General features: G+C 32.0%; 2 protein-coding genes across 3 annotated transcripts in view; one reads left to right on the forward strand and one right to left on the reverse strand.

Moving 5' to 3' along the window:
- LOC130894409 (NADP-dependent malic enzyme-like) overlaps nt 1-16,654 on the reverse strand; it is a 45,144-nt gene extending 28,490 nt beyond the window's left edge. Inside the window, exon 1 of one of the 2 annotated variants that reach the window (XM_057801242.1) lies at nt 12,044-16,654. In XM_057801242.1, coding sequence (XP_057657225.1) covers nt 12,044-16,323 — 4,280 coding nt within the window. In that variant the 5' untranslated portion in view covers nt 16,324-16,654. Of the gene's footprint in view, nt 1-9,118; nt 9,370-12,043 lie in introns of those variants that run through there. The other variant, XM_057801243.1, reaches the window with a different exon arrangement.
- Nucleotides 16,603-21,724, forward strand: LOC130894410 (DNA ligase 3). The gene is made up of 2 exons (XM_057801245.1): nt 16,603-19,285; nt 21,408-21,724. The coding sequence occupies exons 1-2, from the start codon at nt 16,848-16,850 to the stop codon at nt 21,619-21,621; spliced, it is 2,652 nt and encodes an 883-aa protein (XP_057657228.1). The 5' UTR covers nt 16,603-16,847; the 3' UTR covers nt 21,622-21,724.
- The last annotated feature ends 1,271 nt before the right edge of the window (nt 21,725-22,995 follow it).

Below are 22,995 nucleotides of genomic sequence, written 5' to 3' on the forward strand. Positions count from 1 at the left end.
GCGTAATTATAAATACAGTGAAAAAATAATTTATAATGTAACGTTTTTCGTATTTATTTATTTTTTTTCTATTCGTGGGGTGAATTAATAAATACTATATCTTACGTTATTAATTTATTTACACATACACGGTACACTTAACACTTATAATAATTTATTCAAAGTTATAGAACAAAAAGAAACAAAAGAAATAAATAAATAGACTTTCCTAGAAATTACTTAAAAGAAATACTGTAAATGAACCACCTGCTATACTGAAAAGTTCTCAAAACAAACATCAAAGTGCGCGCTTGCTATTTATAAAAAATTTGAAAGATGCCGCGCAAATTCGCCGAATTTTTAAAATTCCATAGTAGCTTGAATGTGTAAGCCTAGAGAAATTGTATGTAACTATTTTTTTTTTCAATAAATTAAATGGAAAAGAGGAAACTTTTTAAATTCATTATGAATCGTAATACATTTCACTTCTTTACTGTTTCCTACTCAATTTTAATGGCAGAATAATAAATTATGGTGCACATTTTTTCCTTTGCAGCTATTAGTTTTGGGAAAAAAATTCAAGAAAAAAAAATATAATACGATCACCCCCGTATAAAGAAACGGAAATATTGGAAAAATACCCTAAGTAAGTCCTTTGCGAGGTTCAAGAAAATTTCAAGTTTCTAGCATAAGTGAAATTTTAGAACAAAAAATAAAAATTCAATTTTAGTCACCACGTTTTAAGGGTGATATCTCTGGAAAGAGTGAACTGGGAAAATTTTGTTATAGGAAATACCCATATTAATATCAACGAGCAATAATCTCGTGAATATTGTCGCATTAATTTATAAACACCTTGTATATTTTTATATATTATAGATTAGTTATTAAATTATATTGTTTATAATACAAAATTAAAAATAACGTTTTTCAATCCAAACAAGTTAAATAATAGAAATAAAATATTTTGATATTTTAATTGTTAGATATACTGTAAAACCGATAGATGTGGCAACGTAGCGAGTCGAATGATTCTATGTAACCTGCGCTATATCGAAAAACCAGCTGACGGCGACGTAAACTACACCAGGGACGCCAGGCGTCGAAACCACGTCACCGTTTACAAAATATTAATGGTTTAATGGTTTAATGGTTTGGAATAGGTGAAAGTATTTTTTATTAGGTCGAATCTTTTTGTCGGTTTGAAGGTCGACGGTATATATCGATCACTATACTAGAACTACTAGAAATTTATTTATGAAACATTTTTTAAATGAATTGCAGTTGTATTATGTAACTGAAATAATTACATTTTTTTTTTCGTTCATCATATATCAAATTCATTATCAGCTTTCTTTAAGTTTGCAACTATTGACTATGTTGCTGTCCATGATTTTTTTTTTCGTATATTCAATATATTAGAATCTCAGTACATACAGGATGTGTCATGATAACTGTGTATATCGTAGTGATTATACGACAATTATTTTTGACAATTTGTACCGGGTGGGCAACTAATAACGGCCGTCGGCCATATCCTTTAGGAACAGGTTATTTTACAGCTTCGGAAAAATAAAAATTATAACAAAAGTGACTGCGAGAAACACGTGGAAATTATTTTCAGAATTTTAGGTCCACCGAGAAAGGGCGTATTTGAAAATAAAGAATTAAGAAGAAAAAAATTTTAAATTTTCCCTAGTTAAGTGGCACTTAATATACGATCATCGAATCCTTCAATAAATGTTGTACATTGTTCATTTCACAAGGTGAAATAAGAGGTGAGGGTGAGTGGGAACTTTGTTATGAAAAAATGCACGTAAGTCCGGTTCTGCTTACGACGATTTTCAAAAACTTGATGTTGTTAAGAAAAGCTGTTTCCCAGCAAAATAAAATATATAAATTCTAAGCAATTTAATTAGCAACGTAAATGCTAGAGGGCGTTGCTTTATATATTTTATATAATGTGATTTTTCACATACTTAAATATGAGGTTCGTTTTTTTTCAACCTCCGTTAGGCTATTAATAAAAGACAAGTTCATATAAACCAATAATTTTATTACCAAAAGATTGGTACATGGTTATTTTTCGACATAATCACCAAGGAGATTAAGACATTTGTCATATCTGTAGACAAGCTTTTCGATACCCTCCTCAAAGAAAGTTGCCCCCAATGAATTCAAGTAGTAGTAATGTTATATCTACGTTTTTTTAACCCTTCCTGTCAATTCGTTGAACCAGGTCATCTAAAACGACAGATTTACGTCCTTGGACCCTTTCATCATTACGGCCATCTTTAAACTTTCGACACCATTCTCGCACAACACTTAACTCATGATATTTTCCCCATACAAAACGACTCATTCTCCCATGGATTTCTGCAGCACTAAGGCCTGTAGAAAACGAATCACACTTCGCAATTCACACTTGGCGGGAGCATCAATAAAGGCGGACATGTTTACATGGCTGTAGCACAACGCCGACTAACGCCTAAATGGCAGCTACAGTGCATGTCTGCTCCTTCTGTCCGCGTAGCATCTACACGGAGCGATTGGAGGTTGAAAAAAACGGCGCTCACAGAAGCTTAAAGTATATTAAAATTAAAAATAAATAAAACCACATGTTGATATCATTTTGTTATCCGGATGTATTAATACAGAACCCTTACTACTTAATGATTAATAAAATTTTACATACAGCTTCTATTTGATGAATTCGACAAAATTTTTATCCAGTACTTTTTTCAAAACTACTTCGTTTGAAAGCTGGAAATTTCGAAACATTTTAATGCATTCGGTAGCTAAGATTACAAAAAATACAAATAACGGGATAGGATATCATCATCCTGTCTGATAGTCAAGCAGCTATTAGAGCTCTAAGCCCAAATATCATAAAATCAAAACTCATTTGGGATTACCTAGAAAAATTAAACGAGCTTGGTAAGAAAATTACTCTACAATGGATTCAAAGACACACCGGAGAGAAGGGAAATAAAATAGCTGATAAGCTCGCCCCAATCGTTTTGTAATATCAGCTACAGAACAATGAAAAAAGCACTAGAAAAACTACAGGGTCTGAGACAAGCAAATAATCTTCTGGGAAACTATAACCAGAGTAAATCTGCTGAATGTATCAAGGAGTTCTATCGCCCCAACAAACACCTGAAGACGCTAGATTTTGTTGCACACTAAGGAACTCCAGAGCACTACACTGCGTTTGAAATAGAAGACGAAGATCATTAGTAATTGAAGCCATACCACATTCTAGACTTTTTAAAAGGAGTGGGATTAATGGTTCAGCTATAAACTCGAGTTTTTCAAGAATCGTTGCACGGCTATCCACTTAGGAACGAGGAGCACGACCTTAAACCACCTACTCCACGTTCAGTAATCGGCTTAATATTTTATAATGCAAAAAATGCACAATCACTTGCCATTTGAAATCAAATCGATATCATCTTTACCCGCATTTCGAAATAATTTGAGGGCACATTTAATGGAAAGTACTCTGTAAACGAATTCTATTATAATAATGTTCAATTTTGTAAACTAGTTTTATTTTCCTAATATGTAAATGTGCAGTTTTTGTTTATAGGTAATTTTTTCTAAACATATTTGCTGTAGATGAATATCGAATTAACCTTGAATGAATGGATACTGATTGTTTATTATGATAAATGTTCTGAGTGTTTTAAATAGTTGGGAGACAGAAATAGCGATATAAGTATTCACGCGGATACACAACGGAAACTTTTTATCTTAACAATAATCGTGAGATATAAGAATCATCGTTTTTTTTTGAATTACTATAAGGGTCACTTAAAATTACGATTTGGCAATCATGCCACTTTCAAATTATTAATTCGAAATAACTACATTTTAAACAGAAATTAAAATTTACTGTTAGAAGTTTTGCTCTAGTCATGAGGTAGGACCGGGCTCTTAAGCACGTTAAATGTCTATATGGAGCCCAACTAATGTACATACGAGAGTTGCTACTTAAGTTTTGAGATATGGCAACACTGATGTGAATATCTCAAATCTGACATTGCTATCATGAAGTTTGACATTTTAATGATGAACGTAATGAGAACGTACATAAACCAAAAACAGTGTACAGATAAACACGCTTTGACTTTTGGTGATTAAGCACTATCTCGAACCACCGTGTTTGGTTGTTTTTCAGAATTCGATCGTGGTCGTAATAAGATAAATTTCATGAAGGTCGTCCAAAATCGGCTATGGTGCCAGAAGACGTCGATGCTGTACGTGAACTGATATTGCAAGATAGTCACGTGACATACCATGAGATTGAGGCACACTTTCGGCATTAGTTCCACTCACAAGGGATTTGTTCGCGTTGGATAACACATAATTAAACAATGGCTCAAAAAAAGCTCGTGTCCATTGGAGCGGTGCTTCGAAAGACGTCTATAAGATCGTGACAGGCGACGACACATGAACCCGGAACTGAACAAAAATCGACTGTATGGGTCTTCCAAAACGAACCAAATCTAACTAAAGTTAATCACGCACTAAGCAGCAAGTGGTCGTCTGTTTGTTTCGAAATAACTAGACATATGGCTATCTTTCCTTTAGAGCAACAAAGAACGGTCAATTCTGAATGGTACATCAGCATATGTTTGAAGAAAAAATCAGGAAAACCAGTCGCAGAAGAATGATCGCGCGTGCTTGCGGTGTATGTGTACCGTGGATATATGTCGAAGGAAACTAATCTAGTTCTTGACAGGACAATGATGTTAGAAGCATACGTAAAAAAGGATGTTACGATGGTAAACGTTTATTATTGTCCACGCTGGTTCATTTGAAGAATTCGTAGTGTTTAATCATCGTTGTCAGATTACCAATAATTAGCAAAGTGGATTGAGAGAAAATACTGATAATAAACTCATCGTTGTCTACTTTGTATACTGGTTTTATAAATATTTACAATTTTTATTGTATACGATAAGATTTAGTACTTAAGACAGTATGTACACTGACTAGTTTTAATGGGAATCAACCTCATAGTTAATAGATTCCAAGTGTAACTAATTTATTACTAGACATTTGAATCTCTATTAACCTATTGTCTCAAATTAATTAATTTTTATACTATATTAATGTGACTTTAAACGTCACTTTATAAATGTCACTTGTCTACTGGTTTTATAATTATTTACAGTTTTTATTGTATACGATAAGATTTAGTACTTGAGGCAATTTGTACGCTGACCAATCCTAATGGGAATCAACCTCCTAGTTAGTGATTCCAAGTGTAACCAATTTATGACTAGACATTTGAATCTCCATTGTCTCAAATTACTTTTATTTATTGATTTGACTCTGAACAACCGTAAATATACATTTTATAATTATTCATTGTATACGATAAGATTTAGTATTTAATTCAGCTTGTACACGGATATTAGGTTTTTAATAATTCAACATTCGTATTGAAATCAAGTTTAATAATTTTTTTTATGTGATAAATGAGTTACTTCATTCAGAAAAGCAACATTTTACTTCGTAGAAAGAAATATGACAGAAAGATCTGAACAATTACAAATTGGTAGGATTAACCGAAAACAAAACTCATCAAGGCCCACTGACAGACTTAATAGTGAATTTATTGGCAGAGACGGATAGGGTTATGAAAAGGTCTTGAGTATATGGCAAGAGACATTGGAAGATTGTAGTGCATGTGTTTGGGTACTTGTGTAGAAATACCGAAAAAAAAATAGAAATTGAAGATTAGTTTTCTTGTGATCGTAATTTGTTAAATATAGGTATTGAACAAGTGATAATAAATACTGGTGAAGACAGTTCATAATCGGATGAACTCTCAAGTAAAACAAAAATAGATTGTAAACAATTTTAATGAATCTAGTTCATTCAATGAATCTTGTTAATTGAAATTAATAGAGTTCATTTATTCGTAATTTGTGTTTTTGTGTTTTTAAAAATAAATTTTCGAAAGTTAAATATATAATTCTATCTAGTAATTAGCATGGCTAATATTTATTTTGGATTTTGTAACTTATTCACCCAGTACATCTAAATGATATGATATAACATAGAATTAAAAAATTCGAATATCTTTGTTAATTACCAATTGCTAAAAGACCCACCTTTGGAATGTTAGTCATATTATTTCTACTGAGTCGAGAGAAATTTTGATTTGACGCATATGAATATTGTTGCTTACGTATTCCAGTTCTGATTATTACATTAATAAATGAATGAACGATTCAAGGTGTTTGCATAGCGTCATCTCATATTTTTTTTTGTTTTCCGATTAAATTAATTTTGAAAACTTTTATTTTTAAATAAACAATTTCGCGAAAGTTGAATGATGGTAATCAACAATTTTCCGTTGACAATCAATTAATTTAGTGCCATGCAATTATGATGAATGTCACATAAAAGTGAACTATAAAATTCGTTAATAGACTATTTTCTACTTAATTGGATACATCGAATCTAATTAAAAACAATGGCCATTGCGGCATTCTAATTAGAGTATTATCTTTGGACTTTATTAATTAAATTAACGCTGAATCCGAATATGGTGTTTGTTTTAGATTTAATTTAGGGGAACCTTGGTAGAATCGAATTTAAAAAAAAAATTGATTGAAACATTTTTTGCATTCAACTCGCGATAAGTAAGCGAAAATTCAATTCCATATTTGCAAGACTGACGTATTATTCAATAAAAATTTATCTGGGTCGTGTATTCAGCACAGCAAATTTATTCCGGACCGTGTGTTCACGGCCTAAAGCACAATTTTTTTCATTTTCAATGCCATATTGGACAACGTCATATCTATCGTTTCGCGAGTAGAAACCTCAGCAATGTCAATAGCATCTTGTACAACAACATTCAATAAATAACTTTTTCGCCATTTAAATTGATGGTACTAAATTATCATAGTATTTATGAAGATAAGCGTTGGTTTGAGAGATGATTTATTTCAGCAAAATATTCAGTTTTTTCTTATTATATCACGAAGTGGTTATTGTTAGTTGTTGGACACAAACTAAAAGAGCTTATTCAAGTTTTTACACGATTCACTTGTTGACGGGAAGAGGGAATTGAAAAAATTACACTTTTTTGGTTATAGGCGAGCGGCAAAACCCCAAAATGACGCTTAGAAACACGGAGAAGTGACCAGATTCGTACTAATGACTAAAAATAGTCGATTCTGCATGTTTTCGAGGTCGCTGAATCCGAATATGAAATTTATTTCCAATTTAATTTCAGGGAACCTTATCAGAATCGAATTTTAAGATCAGTCATAATACCATGAATAACAATTTCCAAAATTTTCCGCTCGGAAATTTCGGACAGCTATTGATACTTTACCAAATAGTTGAAAAATATGGTATTGAATTTTCATAAAGAAATATTTATTTTTCGCTGACTTGTCGCGAATTGAACGCAAAAAATGATGACTCAATGTTTGAAAATTTTTCTGAAAATTCGATCCTATGGTTTATTTCAGAGAGGTATAGAGTAATAAAACCTCATTAGGTATGCAAAGGGACCACAGAGTGACCCAACGAATATTTAAGCCACTTTCATAGTTTGGCATTGATTTCATTGTAAAATTCTTTCTTTTTATCAAGTGCAGGTATTACCACCCGGTTTGGGGTCAATATATGGGTTTAGCCTATTGTTATCCATTTACAAGCACTGAAAATAGAGTGTCAAAGGCGTGCCAGTAGGAAACTCGTAAAAAGCAAAGAATTTTATTTTAACAGAATAAAAATTAGGCATTATGTACATAGTATAAGGTACACTTATTTTTTATTGAAAATTATACAAAAAATACATTATAGAGAAATTAAATTATGAAAAATCATAATATTCTTTTCCCACATTTTATTACTCTATACCTTTATGAAAGAAATAGACTATAACAAGATTCTCCCAAATTTAAGTTGAAACAAACTTCATATTCGGATTCAGCAACCACGAAAGCATATAGATATACTACGAGTCATTAGTACGAATCTGATCACTTCTTCATGTTTTTAAGCGACTTTTTGGGGGTTTGCATCTGGAATATAACCACAAAAGTGCGATTTTTTAATTCCCTCTTCCGTTCCTGTCAAAAAGCAACTGTTATGTTCACATAATGACAAAAGCAACACTACCAAAGCAAGTAATGAGATGGATACCACCGGAGAACCGAAAAAAAAAATAGACCAAGGAAAACATGGATGGAAGGAATAAAACCATCAATAAGCGAGCGAAGACTAAGAGAAGACAGTAGAAATAATGGCAAATGGACAACATCGGTCAGGGTTATGAACAAAAGAACTGATCATTTGAATCCTACACCGATTATTTGGTTCACCTTGTTTAAAAAATAAAACTATCAATCAATTGCGATTATTTGCAACAAACCTAAGCTTTGGATTTATGATAATTGACTATCAGCTGTGGATTATTATACAGTGGAAAGATTTCGTTCAGATTTTTACAAAAACTTGCACATATCATTGAAAGTACCCCGTACAACTGGGTGAAACCAAGGTCATTTAGTGTTATAATATAATTACACGAAATTCAATATAAACAAAGTTGACCTAGTCGAATTTGATAAACAGTAAACGTTTGATGATATAACTACATCATTCGATGTTTCTCAACGTGATTCTAAACTTAATTAAAATTAATTAGCCCACGTGATTAATAAATGTGTAGTTTTGAAAGCAATTTTTTTGTATTAAAATATAATTCGACTTCTCAGTGAACTATCTCACAGTCGACAAATCAATGTCAACAAAATATACAGAGTTATTCAATAATACAAGGTTGTATAACTTTATATAAAATATAAAAATATAAAATATTTTTTTAAAAATTGGAGAACTTTGGGCGTAAATCTTCAATTTAGAAAAACTTTATATTACTGAACAAAGGACTAAAATCGCTTTACAATAAGATCTCACACGACCCCCTTTCTTATTTAAAATTTTCGAGGGAACGCTTTTAATTCATCGGAGGTATTTTCATACAGTAAATTGTCAATTTAAGAATGAAAATGAGTCTATTTCAGGTTTTTTATTCACGCTAAAATTGAATTTATTGCAGTGTATGAGAACAATGATGGAATTTTCCAATGTTACTCACCTTGAATTATAATCTTTTTCAATATTATCTAAATTACCACAACAAATTCTTTGAACAACACTTGCAGTATGTCCCATTATACAACGGACGCATTACTAATTGTTCTAATAAAATCTCAACACACACAAAAGGAAAATAAATTAAGTTTATATTTAACGGAATCTAGAATCAACGGACGATGAAAGTTAACTGAAGGTTTTCGAGTCGATTTCACATTTAATAAATAATAAATTGAATTTATTGATTACCCAATAGAGAAGAATATAATGATAGCACATTAGAACAGACAGGGGTGAAGTCATTGAAAAAATCGCGGTTTACTTATACAGAGCGATGTCGATAAAAAATCCTCACGTCATAATGTAGCAGAATTGTTCGATTATAAACCTTAAATCTTGGTATAATAAATTTCATTATCAAGTTATAGAGAAGAAATCTTTCACAGGTTTTCTACACTCTCCATATTTTTGCCACCCCTCAGGATGCTTTTAGATGCTTTTTTCGTAGATATCTCTCGGCTTGTCACGTAACCATTCGCGCACCAAAAATTTCATCTCCTATTGCTTTCGAACTGCCTCTTTCAATCGAGTGAATAAATAATAGTCGCATAAAATTGGCTAGCGCAAATAAGGGGCTATTTATCGGACCTCCATAAAAGTGGCTGGTCCAAATATTGGGCTATTTATGGGACCTCCATAAAATTGGCTGGCCCAAATATGGGGCTATTTATCGGACCTCCATAAAAGTGGCTGGTCCAAATATTGGGCTATTTATGGGACCTCAATAAAATTGGCTGGTCCAAATATTGGGCTATTTATGGTACCTCAATAAAATTGGCTGGCCCAAATATGGGGCTATTTTTCGGACCTCCATAAAAGTGGCTGGTCCAAATATTGGGGTATTTATCGGACCTCCATAAAATTGGCTGGCCCAAATATGGGGCTATTTATCCGACCTCCATAAAATTGGCTGGCCCAAATATGGGGCTATTTTTCGGACCTCCATAAAAGTGGCTGGTCCAAATATTGGGCTATTTATCCGACCTCCATAAAATTGGCTGGCCCAAATATTGGGCCATTTAGGTGTGCAATTCAAATATTAGATGCATTAATTGAAGAATTCAAAAAAAGATTTGTCAGGTTTTTACAACTTGACGATCCTTTTGTCTTTCCGTTTCTAAAGAATTTTGTGCCTTTTGTTTCACATAAGAATTCGGGGCACTGTCGCCTCGACAAACACCTGATGACGCTAAACCTAGGAGATAATACGACGTGCAGGACGAAACCTCAATTCACACTCTCGAAACACTAAGGAAATCCAGGGCACTACACCCGGGAGCGTTTGAAATAGAAGACGAAGATCTGTGGCAATTAAATCCATCCCACACTTTCAAGGTAGTGGGATTAATAACATTTTTATTTTGTTACTTAACTCATAATTTGATTACATTAAGTTAGGTTAGGTTGGTTTGTCATTTCCTGATATTTCACCGAGCATATTCTCATTTAATGTTCGTAACAATAATCCATTCAAACAGGATTTAAGTGATCATTAAGTGATTAAGAGATTCCTGTCAAGAGATCCAACTTTTAACCTCGTGATGACCTTTCTACTCGTGATGCATCTCGACTGGTGCTTGTTTCAATATCAAATCGATTTTAAATGAGATTCGACCTTGAAACATTTCTATGTTCGCAGCCAAAGATATCTTTCTTCAAGGATCTAATCTTAATAATAAGGGTTCCAATGTTCCGTCCTAAAGGAATAGATAGTATTTCTCGAGAAAACATTATCCACATTTTTTCGGATTTTTTGACCCACGCCCCATAAGTGTCTATGGCGATAACGAAATTCGATTTTTTGTCATACGTGTGCGATTTGAGTTGTTTGCTGATAATTGAAACATTTATATTGGTCAAAAAATATGACTTTCGACGTGGATTAAATCAACAGCAATGTGCCAATCAACTCGCTTCGACTTTGGGTTCAATATTGCATGAGCATTTACCTGGATACCGCATAATTTGACAATCGTTCAAAAAAAGCTCGTGTGGAATGGTTTAAAGAAATGATGAAAATATTCAATCGCGGTGCTTCAAAAGATCCTGAACAGGCGACGAATTGTGGATCCATGCATATGAACCCGAAACTAAATGAAAATCGACTGTAACTAAAGTTATTTGCGCACGAAGCAACCGTTCCATTGGAGTAACGTACAACGGTCAATTCTGAATGGTGTATTAGTATTTGTTTACCAGAAGCGTTCGAAAAAATCAGGGAAACCCTTCGCAAAACACGAATCATTCTCCACCACGACTATGCGAGCTCCTATACATCAGTTCAAACAAAAACGATTTTTTACAGTTAAAACACCGAATTGATGCTTCATCCACCATATAGTCCGTGTTTGGTACACGATGATTTCTTCTTATTCCCACAGATCAAAAATAAATTTCGAGGTCAACGTTTTTCTACACCTGAAGAATCGTTCGAATCAAATGTTTTGGAGGTACCTCAATCGAAAACGATAAAGACATATCCAATTATAAATATTTGTTTTTATTTGTCTATCCTAAAAACGTGAGTAGCAACCCTCGTAGTTGAACACAAAGAAATGTGGAATAATTTAGATAAATCCTATTCGCGGAAACTATGAAGCGGGCGACATCTGTTGATTTTCTTTCAAACTTCAATAGAGGTGAACAATTAATCCAGAATACGAACTAGTTTTGTTGTTTTTTTTTTAAATATTAAAATTCTACCGAAAAAAACTAAACATCATCAAACACCCTTGCAGATTGAATTGTTCGCCAAAATGAAAGAATGAAATGAAATAAATAAGAATGAAAAAAAAAGAAGAAGATATCAATATGCAAATAGAGGTCGTGTAATTTTTCATAAATATTAAACATCGGTTATACTCACCTTCCGAGGTCTTCCAAAATAATATTCAATTCTTTTGTGGTATTATCTGGCTTTTTTTCCATTGAACTATCGTCTTTCTTGGTTTTAAAGGGAGTAATTAGCACTGAATATCCGCTAGATTTCTTCGTTATTTCATCATTATCAAAAGAATTGCTTTCATCGTCTGTGACGGAACTTAAAACAATAATATTCGATTCGACATTTTGATTTAAACCTGACACACTTATTTGTTCACCTTCATATTTGTTTTTCTTCAATTTTATCAAATTTTCATCTTCATTTTTTAACGAAAATCTACGTGGACTACTGGATGTACTGGATGATGAATAAGTATCCGAAAAGATTCTCTTTCTTTCGCGTAGTTTATTTCTAATAGTTCCATTTACATTCGCAACTGAATTGTTTTTAGACGACTTCACTTTTTCTTCAATTACATTTTTATCTTCTCCCGTAGAAATATTAGATATATTGCTGTCTCTTTTGATTCTTCTACGAACTGATTGCCTTATTTTAATTCTCTTAAATCTTCGCTTTACTTCATATTCATAGTCTGTAGAGCTATCATCAGCATGAGAATGCTCTCGACTTCTTTTATTAGTTCCGAAACGTTTTCTTAATGTTCCAACGTCATCAGTATCTTCTTCTATATCTATATCTTCTTCATCAGTTTTCTCATCATCCCTATAGTTAGTGATCCAATTTTTTTGAAACAACTTCTTGTGATCGAGTCTTTCAAGAGCAACTTTTAATAGGGCTGTTGATTTTTTATGTATATCTTCATTTAGTGTTGATGTAAATTCGATTTTATTTTCATCGTGATCACTAATTATTTCCACGTTTGTTTCTGTAAAAACTTCATTCTTATCACTTTCTCCTAAACAATCTTCATTATAAATATCTTCGTAATTATAATTATCATTACTATTGGAATAATCTGAATTTTCTATAATCTTATTTTCTGATCTATCTAGAATAGTATCAATTTTTTTTGTTGCAACGTTAGTATTTTTCATGGGTTTCTTCAAGTTTGGAGATGTATCTGATTCATTCAAATTAACAAGTTTACGTGTTTCAGGTGTATTTTTCAAAATTAAATTTGTTTTAGTAATTTTTTCAATACTTTTACTCTTTATTTCTTTAACTGAATTTTTTTGTTTTTCCTCATCTGTAGAACTATCAGAATCATTTCTACTTATTCTACAAAATGATTTACTTTTATTATGTTTCTTTTTTTTTTCATTGTTATTGGTAGAACAAGTCTCTGTATATGAATTCATATGTTTATTTGATCTGATCATATTTCCAACTTCAACGAGATCTTCATATTTATCAATATCATCTTCATTACTATCATTTACATTCCTGTTTTTGGAATCACGTTCAAGTATTAACCTTTCAAGAACAATTTTAAGAACAGCTGTTGATTTTTTAGGTACACATTTCGATGTACCTGTAAATTTACGTTTTCTATTTTCTCTAATTGTAGAAGATTTATGAAGTTCATCTTTATATGTATCCAATAGAAATGAGTGGTTTGCTTCAACAATATCTTCACGTGATTCTGTTTGAACATATTTCCTTATAATTTCATCACAAGAGTTTTCCTCATCTTCTTTATCTGTATTAGTTTCATGTGCATCATCACTATTTCCATCTAAATTTGATCCTGCTGGAACTACCTTGTCAATACTTCCTTCTATAATTCTTTTAACCAAAATGTCCTCAGATTCAGAATCACTTTTATTTTCTAAGCCAACTTTTTCTTTATAAATATATTTTTTCTCATCAATTTTCTTTATATTCGTACCATCATTGTCTACATTTCGATTTTCTTCATACAAATTTGATTCAGAGGAAAGTTTTGTTTCACAACTTATATTGGGAACCTCTTCATTGTTTATATTTTTGTTCCCACTATTATCTTCTAAACATTCTGTATTTTTAGTACATTCATCATTATCATCAATACAAATCAAAGAAAGTTCTTCACTTTCATCATCTGTTGTATCAGCCGCATCAGAATTTACTCCAGTCACATTAACAATCATAGAAACCTCAGTATTAACACTTTCTTCTGAAGAGTTCATAATATCTTCATTAGTTTCATCCATACAAATAACAGAATTATGTTCATTTTCTTTATCTGTAATATAATCAAATGTTTTTGTAGAAATACAATCAAATTCTTCATTTTTGTTCACATTCTTATCATCTGTATTTACTTCATTTAAATTTGATTCTTTTGACTTGTCTTTTTGAACACTTTCATTATCAGCACGATCTTCACTTTCTAAACTCCCAATATTAAATACATCTCTAGAAATTTTTATATTTTTATCAATTTTCTTAAGATTTGATCCTTTGGAACCCACTTTGTGTATACATTTTAAGGACATTTGATTTAGATTTTTGTCTAAGCAGGAAGCAGAATTCTGTTCATTTTGTATTAGATCCTTATCTATTACATTATTGGTTCCAGTTTGGTTTAAGTTTGAAGTATCATTATGAATTAATAAATTTGATTCTGGGGAAAGGTCATCATCAACCCTTTCTTCTAAACAAAGTGAAGTACCATCATCTTCATTATAAACATTAGAAAGATCTTCAAGTTCTACAGTCTTCTTATCAGTTATTGAATTATTGTTAACACTTTCTTTTAAATTTGTTTCCTCAGTTCCATCTTTCTTCTTTTCTGAAGTAGTATAACAAATTTTTGGACTTGTTGGAATGTTTTCATTGCTATTTTCAAACCAATCTGCACATTCAATAGCTAGTTCTGATAATAATGTTTTGCTATCTTTTTCTGAGGAGACATATCTTAGATTTTCTTTATCATTTGTAACTAATTTTTTCGATTTTGTAGAATTTGGATCAATTGTTTTGGCAATTACTGTTTTTTCAGTGTTAATGTCTTCACTTTCAACAAGTGAAAAATTATCAATATCAGTTGCTGGTACATTTTTATTTTTTTGATTAAAATTATTTACTAATAGCCAATTATTTTTTCCTGGTTCATATTTCCCTTCAATATCCTTCAAAACCAATCCTTGGGCATGTAGTTTGAGAGCTTTTTGCATCATTCTATCCAAATCATCTTGCGTATAAATTTCTTGAATTTCCAATATATATATGCAGTTGGGAATTTCTATTACATTATTTTTTAGTATCTCCCTTCGTTTATTTAGAGTATATTGCATCAAATTTTTTTTAAAATATAAACAATCGAATATATAGAGACAAAGAGTAGCATCTTTGAATTTTAACTTTTCATGATTGTTAAATCTAAAAAACGGTAAAAGTCTCTTAGTTTTGTTTTCCAGTAACACCAATTCCCCATCAACAATAATATTATCACTATTCACAAAAGATTTTTTTATATTATCCTCGAAACCAGTAATCTTATTCAAAGGAAAAGGATCAAGGTTTAGTGAAAAGTACCTAAATTCATTTCCAAACTTGTGAACTTGAACACGTTCTCCAGTGAGTTTAATTTCTGCATACATCCCATTAGGATATGTTTCGAAAACGTCTTCAACAGCACATATTTTTGCAGTCATTGGTTCAATAGGTGATACTAGTACTTCATTTGAAATTATTTGTAGTGTATTTTTTTCTATACGTTTTAAATATTTATCAAAAACAACTTCCAAATCCATACATTTTTTGTAAAAATCATAAGCTTCTTCATTAATAATGCTATTTACAATAATCTTAGATTTAACTTCCATGTGTAAATTGCCGCTAATCAAATATATCAAAGTAATCAGATCATTCACTGTACATTTCGGTATGAACAACTTGAAATATTCCTTGGTATCTTCTTCCTTAACTTTTGCTAACCCCTTTAAAAATATATTTACATCATTCACAGTCAAAATACTTTTTCTACTTGGTTTTATGTTGATATTTTCCTCAAAAACCTTTCCAATTGCCTCTCCAAAATCTTTCTCGAATTGAAAATTTTGCAACATTTGATTTTCATCAACAGCAAATATATTACTCAAGTGCTTTAATAATTGTTCAATTGATAAATGAACATCATGACTTATATCAGGTAACAATAATTTACACCATAAAATTTTGTCTTCAACTGAGGATAAATTAGAAAATGTGTTTTTTAAGTATTTTATTTTTTCAGTTTTCTTATCGGTGTTGACAATATTAGCAACTAATTTTCGAAATTCTTTAAATGATTGTTGTTTCTTCATTTTCATAATCTCATTACTTTTAAGTTCATCTTCAATGGCACAGTCAGATTTTGGATTTAATTTACTATTCATTCACTTACATCCCCAGGGAGTTTATATTCTTTTACTGTATACCCGGATTTTTTTCTTCATTTAATTAAAACAAAATAATTTTTGTCAAAATCAATAATCTACTCTTACATTGCAAAACATTTACGATTAAACAAGTTTTTTAAACAATAAAGAAATACTGCGTTCGATTATGTAAATATGATGACTCTGTTCGGTATCGTTTGGTAATCCACTCTCATTGCTCGGTTCGCGTTCGATTATATAAATTTTCTAAGATCTCTTTGCCCCGAATCACAAAGTATAGAATCCGCGAACAACGTTATCGAAAGCAACTTATAAATTTTGACGTTTTCTGACAAATGACAGACACATGTTTTTTCTATCTTTTGGATCTTTTGAGAGAATATTACATTATTTTTATATATCATGTTTTTTACGTATTGCAAAATACAAACACACACTTTTATTTATAATGTTTGGAAATAGTTCATATTGAAGTTACCATCATTGTTATGGAGTATTCATATTTTTAAACCGGTCTCAGTATGTCTGATACAGAAGAAAACATAGACGAAAAACCGTTTGTAATTGAAAGAGCAAAGCAAGGACGTGCAGTATGTAAAAAATGTAAGCAAAAATGTTTACAAGGAGAATGGCGTTTGGCTAAATTAGTAAGCAATCCTTTTGGAGCTGGGAAAATGAAAGCATGGCATCACATAAACTGTTTATTTGAAGTATTCTTAAAACAACGAAAAACAACTAAGAGAATTGAAGGTCCAGAAGATATAGATGGTTGGGATATTTTGGATAAAGATATACAAAAAGATATTTGTAGATTAATTGAAGAATGTGACAAATTTCATGGCAAGCCATCAAATTCACCTAAAAAACAGCAAAAGTACCGAAATATTCCCAAACAAGAAGAAGTTGTAGATTGTGTAAAAGATTCAGTGAGTGTTAGTCCAAGTAAGCATAGTAAAAATAAAACACAGTCATTCAAAGAATTCAGAAAATTGATAGCTGAGATTAGTAACACTGACAGTTATCTTGATAAAACAAATTGTGTTAAATTAACATTTGATAAAAATTTCCAAAAGGAAGATATAATTCTTTGGTGTAGATTATTGCTACCGGGAGTAGTTAAGAGGGTTTATAATTTACAAAGTAAACAGCTGGTTAAATTATTTAGCAGATTATTCATAGCCGATCAAACTGAAATGTTGGAACACTTAGAACAAGGCGACATAGGAGAAACAATTCAAACTTTTTTTGAAAAAAGTATTAAACTACAACCAGCAAAGAAGAGTTTGTTAACTGTAACTGAGGTGGACGTTTTTCTGAATAAACTATCTGTTCTCACTCGCGAAGAAGATCAAATTGATTTGTTCAAATGTTTTATACCAAAATGTACATCTAATGACTTGAAAATTGTAATCAGACTGATTAAAGGGGATTTGAGGATGGGGGCTGGTGCAAAACACATTTTGGATGCCATAGATAGTGATGCTTATGAATCTTATCAGACTTCCAGGGATTTAGCCTTGGTAATCAATAAATGTTTAATAAAAAATACCAATAGTAAGAAGGGGAACACAGCAGATGTCTTGATTATGACTCCTGTTTTACCAATGCTAGCAGAAGCTTGCAAATCTGTAGATTATGCCATTAAAAAGTGTCCACATGGTATGTATTCGGAAATTAAATATGATGGAGAAAGAGTGCAGGTACATAAACGTGGATCTGAATATAAATATTTCTCTCGCGCTCTAAAACCAGTATTACCTCATAAAATAGCACATTTTAAGGATTATATACCGAAAGCATTTCCTAATGCAAATGATTTAATTTTGGACAGTGAGATTCTAATGATGGATACAGTGAATGGAAAGCCTCTACCATTCGGTACTTTGGGAGTTCATAAAAAAACTGAATTCAAAGATGCTACTGTATGTCTATTTGTTTTTGACTGCATATATTTCAATGGAGAAAGTTTGATTAACAAACCTCTTAATGTAAGGAAAAAAATTTTGCATGAAAATATGTTGGAGATACCTAACCATATAATGTTTTCGGAAATGCAAGAAATTCACAAGAAAAATGATTTAGCCAAAATGATAGCAAAAGTATTGAAATTAGGCTTGGAAGGTTTAGTACTGAAAGATACTGAAAGTATATATGAACCAGGAAAGCGTCATTGGTTAAAAGTTAAAAAGGACTATTTATTTGATGGCAAGATGGCAGATAGTGCAGATCTGATAGTCTTAGGTGCTTGGTATGGTACTGGTAAAAAGGGAGGCATGATGTCAGTTTTTCTTATGGGTTGCTACCACCCAGAAAAAAAAAATTTTTGTACAGTCACAAAAGTTCACACGGGACATGATGACAAAACTTTAGAACAACTTCAAACTGAATTAGATATGATTAAAATTAGTCAAGATCCTAATAAAGTTCCAAGATGGTTGAAATGCACAAAAACTATGATTCCGGACTTTGTAGCCAAGGATCCTAAAAAACAACCAGTTTGGGAAATAACGGGAGCAGAATTCACCCAGCACGACGTACACACAGCTAATGGTATATCTATTCGTTTTCCCAGAGTTACTAGAATACGTAATGATAAAAATTGGGAGACTGCTACCAACATTCACGAGTTACAAACATTGTATACAACTTCAAAGGAAAATCTGGATATCAGTTTACTTGTTAATGATATGGATAACTCCCAGAGTCAAAGTGACAAGCAGAATATAATTAATAAACCAAAGAAGAGAAAAAACTTGGATGACTGTATTAATAATTCTAGCAGTTCATCATCACCCAAAAAGAAACGGAAGATTTTAGAAAGTGAAAATGAAGAGACAAGTAGCAGCTTAGCTACAAGTACCTCGAATAGTTTCACTAATGAAATCAAAAGCATATTTTCAGGTGTAAAAGCTCTTTTGGAAGATGAACTCAAAAAGGACAATCATGCAAATGTTATAAAGTAAGTATTATTTTAAAATATTTGTTGAGTTGGGGTAAAATTTGTTCGATATACTGGGGGGTATCTGCAAACAGTTGAAGGCCATCTCTTAGGAATGGATTACATTACAGCTTCAGAGAAAAATAAATTGGGACAGAATTTTAGATCCACCACTAAAAGGGCGTACTTGAAAATATGTAATTAAAAAAGCAATATTTTTCAAAATTAAAGAATTTTCGTTTATAAAAACCAACTATAGCTTTGTTTCTAGAATTCTTTAAGAATTTCAGTCTCTTAGCCAAATGGCTAATATTTTAAAGAGAATTTACTAAATCCATTAATTTGGATCCTGCAATAATTAGCAATTATAAAAACGCCCCAATTACATCAGTTGATGTGGAAACAACTTTTTCTATTTATAAATTTTTACATTCGGACAGGACAGGGTTAGTTTGAAACCTGAAAAAAAATTAAAATATCTTTATTTCAAAGTGAATCAATAAATTTACCTACGAAAATTTTTGTGCATATTTCCATATTGCATATTTTGGGTTTCCCAGTTGCATATTTCGGTTTCAAATTTATGTACGTGAATTTTAGTGCGTATTTTCATCATTTTTGTGCATATTAAGACTAAACGGTTTGCATATTCCGAATTTTTCAGTCGCATATTAGAATTTCCTTTTGAGAGCATTTTTTTGGAGCGAGAGAATTAATTTTCTACAAAGGCTGCATCAAAATAATAACAATACTTTCAGTTCCAACTAAGAAGTCTGAACAAGAAACCATAAACTAATGGGATAACTAGATAAACATTTTTCAATCTCGCATTTTAAATTTAGTTTGCTCTTTAATTAAAAAAAAGGTACAAAACATTATTCCAATAATAGAAATTATCCTTATTTTTTAACAACGTCAACACATATACGAGTTTGTAAAATAATTGAAAATATTTCTTCACTAGTTACATAAGTGGGAATTTTTCTTGTGATAAGAATCATGATTCCGCTAATACTCAAAATGACATCGTTTCGTAAAGGGTTATGTGAAAATAATATTATCAAGTAATTAGTCAAAAATATCTTCATAATTGTCATAGAGTATTCTCGAAATTTCCAGTCGTAGATAAACTAAAGTATTTTACTCGCATTTAATGATTTTATTTACTCACAAGATTAAAAACTTCATATTTGTGAATGTTAGTTCAATAATATACTACGGGGATAGTTCAAATATAAACCAATTTTTCAAGATAGTCTACGTCACTCTCCACACTTTTGCCACCTCTCCGAAAGCTTTATTTTGCCTTTTTCGTAAAAATTTCACGGCTAACTATTCGCGTACCAAAGATTTTACCACCGCATTACTATCGAATGGCAGTCCGCCTAGTACCTACCTCTTTCAATGGATCGGATAAATAATAGTCGCTTGACGACAAATCGGGACTAGAAGGAGGGCGTTCCAGCGTTTTCCTCCCCAATTCGCGAAGACGCATGCAGTGTGTGAATTTCTGCTTAAAATTCAGAAGTCTTGATACCTATCTGGCTGAAATTTAGCGGTTAACCTACCGTTCGTGAATTATTTCCTTAATACCACCTCGTGCCCAATTCTTCAGCCGACGTTCACTTGTTCTGGAGTGCCTCTCGATCTTTTCGGAAAGCGCAACACCATTCTTACATTTGAGTCTTGGAATTGCTCGGGTTTTACCAAAAAAAACGTTGCGCAACAGACACGCTCAGGGTTATAACGTTCCATAACAGACCAGTCTAACATCAAGTGCGGCCAATTTACGATGTTAAAATGTTCGCGCATTTATTCAAAATTTTTTTCGTGTCGTCCAAGAATAAGAAAACTTTTCATTGATTGAACAACGTAGCATTTAATTGTGGAAGCATTCTACTCGAATTATTTATTATATATTGCTCTGCTATCTTTTTTGTAAAGTTAGCAAAATAGTCAATTTCTCAAAAACTTGTACGGCGGAAAATTCCGTAATATGACACTTAATTAGCACTAAATTTTCTGCTTATTGTTTTTCTGTCTGCTCATATTGCCCCGCTATCTTTAGTTATATATAAATTTCGGTTATGTTTGAACCATGTCAGACCTTTTTCTGAATTTACCATGAAGGTATTTCTTACAGAAATTTTATTGATTATGGAGGCGAACTTCTGCTAGACGAAGAACAGGAAGAAGCAACACACGTTTTTCATTACTACAATATAATTCGTGAGCCTATTATCAAATGTCCCGTTATTGCTAGACACGTTTCTTACGAATGGATCATGGACTCTATAGAAGAAGGAGCATTAAAAAATCATATAAATTATACGGTACAATGGAATCCAGATGACTGAATTTTAATTCTTTGTTTTAAAAAAACTTTATTTATATTTTTTAAAGTTGGGCAATTAATTGCTATTTTCGACAACCCATAATAAACTTTTGTATTTTATAAAATTGCCATTTATGGCAAATTCCTCAACACTCACTCATAATTGAATGAAACCTGTCATCTGCCAAGTCTCCAAATGGGTTTTTTCTAACATGGAAAATTGAGTTTAGTGCAGAAACCCGTCAACCGGCATCACTTGATGTGATCAATATCCACAGGCAGACTATTCGAATTTAATAAGGTTCACCCTCTTTTAAATAAAAAAAAATCGTTGTTTGTCTATAAACGGATAAACCGACACAAAGTGGAACGATAGGGTAGGGAAAGCGAGACAAAACGAATTCACATTCTCGAACTCGCATTCCCTCGTGGATTGGGCTTTAGAGAATAGTGAAAATATGTGAAAGATGCTAGTTTTCATTCAATTCAAAATATGCACATTGCATTGCAAAGTGCAGATATTGAAATGGTACGAGAAACATTTTTAAAGTGACTCGATTGCACACGGTCTCTACGCAACCTGTCAAGTGACGTCAGTTTAAGGTTGGCTACTCTTCACTAATTTCTCTTCTCAGTACGCCGCCATTACGTTTTCCGTCATTTGTCAGTGTTAGTTGGTTAAATTGATTCGTTTGATGCCATGTTAATCAGTAGTCCCGCCGACTGTTAATTTGGTTATTTCATTTTTAAATATCAAAAATTCTTCACTCTATTATTTCTGCTCTAGATTTGGGGACAGCTGGAGTGCTCTACAATCTCGTTTTATTTAGTTGCTCGCTACGTCGACTAAAAATGGAAGTGACTTTATCGCACTCCACAAAAATTATACCTATATTTGTAGTTTCATCCACTACTCAGTCCATCCCATGTCAACTTGGAGCTCTCTTTAAGACCAACAGCTTCTAATCCTCTATAAAGCCCAGATTCGTCCATCTTTGGAGTATTGCTCCCAAGCATTCTGGTTGACCAGAAACTTGGACAGCTTAGAGCATAGAAAGAAACTATTTTACCACGCCATCACACACAATCCCACCTAGAGTAGTATTTGCAAGATCTACTCGACAGGCAGAGGTAACTCATAAACATAGAGTTCGCCACGAAATGCCTAGAATGTTAATTTATCGAGACTCTTTTTTTTTTGGAGGAGGAGGAGTAGGATTCTGTGGAATCAGCTACCAAGGCAAGTGTTTCCTGAACAATATAATCTACGGAAGTTGAAGATAAATATTCACAGGCATTTCTACTTAGCAGCAGTACTTGAATTTGATAAGGTTTATCTGTTGTGTAATTTCAAAACAAATTGAGAGTATGAGAATGAAAATTTGTAAAATGTTTT

The sequence above is a fragment of the Diorhabda carinulata genome, chromosome 5, assembly GCF_026250575.1.
Source record: "Diorhabda carinulata isolate Delta chromosome 5, icDioCari1.1, whole genome shotgun sequence".
Taxonomy (NCBI): Eukaryota; Metazoa; Arthropoda; class Insecta; order Coleoptera; family Chrysomelidae; genus Diorhabda; species Diorhabda carinulata.

Coding starts and splice junctions, on each gene's coding strand:
- LOC130894410 (XM_057801245.1), top strand. CDS start 16,848: ATGTCTGATACAGAAGAAAACATAGACGAAAAACCGTTTGTAATTGAA. Junction 19,286..21,407: donor AATCATGCAAATGTTATAAA/GTAAGTATTATT, acceptor TATTTCTTACAG/AAATTTTATTGATTATGGAG.